Genomic DNA, 4,529 nt, shown 5'->3' on the forward strand with positions numbered 1-4,529 from the left:
AAACCTTGTCATCACTAAGACATATCATAGTAAATTCACAAAATACACAGACAAGGAAAGAATTCTGAAAGCAGCAAGGGAAAAAGTCCTGAACCTACAAGGAAAGACAGATCAGATTGGCAGCAGATCTGTTCACAGAAACTTGGCAGAGCAAAAAGGAATGGCAAGATATATTCAACGTGCTGAATGGAAAAAATATGCAGACAAGAATACACTATCCAGCAAGACTGTCATTCAAAATAGAGAGAAAGATTAANGAAAAAGCAACAAAGACTAGAAAGGACCAGAGATCATCACCAGAAATGACAACTCTACAGTTAATACAATGTCACTAAATTCATACCTTTCAATAATCTGAATATAAATGAACTAACTGCCCCAATCAAATGATATAGGGTATCAAAAGAGAAAAAAAAAAACACCAAGATCCATCTATCTATCTATATGCTGCCTACATGGAACTCACTGTAGACCTAAAGACACCTGCAGATTGAGAGTGAGGGGATGAAGAACCATCTATCATGCTAATGGTTATGAAAAGAAAGCTGGAATAGTCATATTTAATAAACATAAACTACATTTTAAAACAAAGACTGTAACAATACACTCTATCCATCAAGAAGATCTAACAATTGTAAATATTTATGCCCCCAAACATGATAGCCTTTAATATATAAAACAATTTTAAGAAACATAAGGAAACACACTGATGAGAATACAATAGCAAGGGACATTAATATCCCACTTACAGTAATAGATCACCTAAACACACAGTGAACAAAGAAACAATGGCTCTGAATGACACTCCTAACCATAAGGAGCTAGAAAAGAATAGCAAATAAAGCCTAAAGCCAAGAGAAGAAGGGAAATAAAAAAATTATAGCAGAAATAAATGATGTAAAAAAACAGTAGAACAGATGAACGAAACTAAAAGCTGATTGTTGAAACAATTAACAAAAATTGATAAACGCCCTAGCAATACATATCAAAATGAAAAATGACCCAAACAGAGAAAATCGCTAGTGAAAGAGGAGAAACAGCAACCAAAATTACAGAAATACAACAATTATAAGAGAATACAATGAAACATTATATGGCCAAAAAAAATGGGCAATCTAGAAAAAATGGACAAATTCCTAAAAACTCAAAAACTACCAAAACTGAAACAGAAGAAATAGAAAATTTGAACAGGCCCATAACCAGCCAAAAAACTGAATCAGTAATCAAAAATTTCACAGTAAATAACAGTCCTGGGCCAGATGGCTTCCCAGGAGAATTCTACCAGACATTAAAGAAGAGTTAATACTTATTCTTACCAAACTGTTTAAAAAGACAGAAACAGAATGAAAACTTCCAAAGTCATTCTACAAAGCCAGCATTACATTGATTCCCAAACCAAAGACCCCACTAAAAAGGAGAATTACTGACCAATATCCCTCAGAAACCTGGATGCAAAATTTCCAAGAAGATACTAGCAAATCAAATTCAACAGTACATTAAAAGAATTATTTACCATGATGAAGTGGGATTTATTCCTGAGCTGCAGGTCTGGTTCAATATTCACAAATCAATCAATGTGACATACCACATTAATAAAGGAAAGAATAAGGACTATATGACCCTGTCAATAGGTACAGGAAGAGCATTTGACAAAATATAGCATCCATTGTTGATGAAAACCCTCAACAAAGTTGGGACAGATGGAACATACCTAAACATCATAAAGGCAAGATATGAAAGTTTTGAAGCTAATATCATCCTCAGTGGGGAAAAACTGAGAACCTTTCCTCTCCAGCCAGGAACAGGACAAGGATGTCCACTCTCACCATTAGTATTTAACACAATAATGGAAGTCTTAGCCTCAGCAATTAGATAACAAAAATAAATAAAAGCCATCCAAATTGGCAAGGAAGAAGTCAATCCTAACATTATTTGTAGATGACATGTTATTCTATGTAGAAAACCCAGGACTCCACCAAAAATTGTTAGAATGAATACATCAATTCAGCAAATTCACAGGGTATAAAATCAATGTGCAGAAATCTGTTTCATTTCTATACACCAATAATGAAACAGCAGATAAAGAAAAGCAAGGAATCGATCCCATTTGCAAGTGCATCAGAAATAATAAGATACCTAGGAATAAATCTAACTAAAGAGGTAAAAGATCTATACTTTGATAGATAAAAGTATAGTTTCTCAAAATGGGATGAAAGACTTAAATGTAAGACAGGAAACCATCTAAATCCTAGAGGAGAACATAGGCCTGAGGTGGAGCAACTTCCTACTAGACATGTCGCTGAAGACAAGGGAAATGAAAGCAAACATGAACTAATGGGACCTCGTCAAGATACAAAGCTTCTGCACAACAAAGGAAATAATCAATAAAACTAAAAAGCAGCCCGCAGAATGGGAGAAGATATTTGCGAAAGACATTATCAGATAAAGGTTAGCATCAAAAATCTATAAAGAATTTACCAAATTCAACACCCAGAAAGCAAATAACCCAGTTAAGAAATGGGCTGAAGACATGAATAGACATTTTTCCAAAGAAGAAATCCACATGGCTAACAGACACATGAAAAGATGCTCAACATCACTGATCATCATCACACCTATCAGAAGGGCTAAAATTAACAATGAAAGAAAGAACAGTTGTTGGCGAGGATGCAGAAAGAGGGGATCCCTTCTGCACTGTTGGTGGGAATGCAAACTGACTCAGCCACTCTGGAAAACAGTATGAGGTTCCTCAAGAAATTACATAAAACTACCCTACTACCCAGGAATTGCACCATTAGACATTTACCCAAAGGGTACCAAAATATAAATTTGAAGGGGTACATGCACCCCGATGTTTGTAGCAGCATCACCAACAATAGGCAAATTATGGAGAGAGCCCAAATTTCCACCAAGTGATGAATGGATAAGGAAGATGTGGTATGGGGGGAAGGGGGGCCTGGGTGGCTTAGTTGGTTAAGCATCCTACTCTTGATTTCAGCTCAGGTCATTATCTCAGGGTGTGCGGCATCAAGCCCTGTGTCGAGCTTTGTACTGAGCATGGAGCCTGCTAGGATTCTCTCTCTCTCCCGCTGTCCCTCCCCAGCTCACAAGCAAGCATAGGTATTCTCTCCCTCTCTCTCTCTTAAAATAGGTTAAGTAAACTTTTAAAAAATACTATGCAGTATTCTAAATAACTAGTCATTTAGATCAGCAGTTATGTGTATTGAGAAAACAAACACATCTTAATCACTATAATATTAGTATACTACTAAGACCAATAATTAACTTTCAGGGAACATTTCCTATATTCCAAGTAGGCATATTATAAGCCCATTTAATGCCCATTATAATCAATAAAGTAAGTCCTATTGCAATCCCCCATTTTTATAGATGAGGAAACTAAGGCACAGAGTAGTCACACACATAGCAAATAGTACAGCCAGCAATTAGATTAGGTACATTGTCTATAGAGACTCTTATCTACTACACTGGAACATACCCCCATAACAACCAAAGTTTCAGTCAAGCATGATTTTGTACAATGAAAGTCCTACAGGTTTAGAACACATAATTTGACCATATATGTTTATATGTACTCTTTTTAAATTAATAATTTTCACAGTTTCAAATCAAATATTAAATTTCTTACTTTATTAGTAACACCAACCCTTCTACAAATAACTTAAAGCATATTTATTCATATTCATAAAATTTTTTGAAACAGTGATATAATATTACCTTGTTCTGGGCCGTTGTTCATCTTCAGATTCACTAACTTCTTCACTAACTCCTGATTCCTGAAAATCAGAATCTTCAGAATCTTCACTGCTCACTTGAAAACAAAATTAAGTTATTAAATACTTTCCAAGAGAAATTCAATTCACTTAATTTGTCAATAACTTCACATTAAAACTTAGACTACTGTGAAAGTATCTATAGTGTGTATATTAATGGATATTTTAGTATGTAAACTAAGGATTAGACCAGTTAATAATTCAAACATAATTTATAAAAATTATTCAAATGTATTCTAACTATGGTTAATAAACTATGGCTCTATATTAAAATATAAGTATTAATTATGAATTTAATAAGAATTAAACTGTCAATAAAATATATTCATTATTACCAAAGGTGAATAAAAAGAATTCTGGTTATTCAAAACAAGCAAAGTGGGCTGGCCAAAAGGAAGTAAGGACAAATACTCTCCTTACTTACTTACAAGGACAAATACTCTTCTTCCTNGAATATAAAAAGAAATGACCTAAGCACTCTGAAAAGGAAATGGTAGCAGGTAGATTGGGGACTGAAATTAAAACCTGAATGATCCCTATAAAACTGGGGTCGGGGTAGTGGCTATGGATGTCATAGGGTTTTTTCCTTCTTTCTTTCCTGGTTTCAACAAGAAGGCATGCTGAATTCCAAAACTATGCAGAGGGTGCTAACAGCAAAACTGGGAGAACCCCATTTCTAGCCACAGCACTGAGAAAAAGAAGTTGGGACCTGCATATCATGAGAGTAAATGGAAC

At 34.8% G+C, this 4,529-nt stretch overlaps 1 protein-coding gene across 1 annotated transcript in view; it reads right to left on the bottom strand.

The window, feature by feature from the left end:
* The window catches only part of ATRX (ATRX chromatin remodeler), a 261,336-nt gene that overhangs the window by 179,428 nt on the left and 77,379 nt on the right, over nucleotides 1-4,529 (bottom strand). The window contains 1 exon segment of the mRNA XM_077768050.1: nucleotides 3,739-3,832. Coding sequence (XP_077624176.1) covers nucleotides 3,739-3,832 — 94 coding nt within the window.

The sequence above is a fragment of the Crocuta crocuta genome, unplaced genomic scaffold (assembly GCF_008692635.1).
Source record: "Crocuta crocuta isolate KB4526 unplaced genomic scaffold, BGI_CrCroc_1.0 scaffold864, whole genome shotgun sequence".
Lineage (NCBI taxonomy): Eukaryota > Metazoa > Chordata > Mammalia > Carnivora > Hyaenidae > Crocuta > Crocuta crocuta.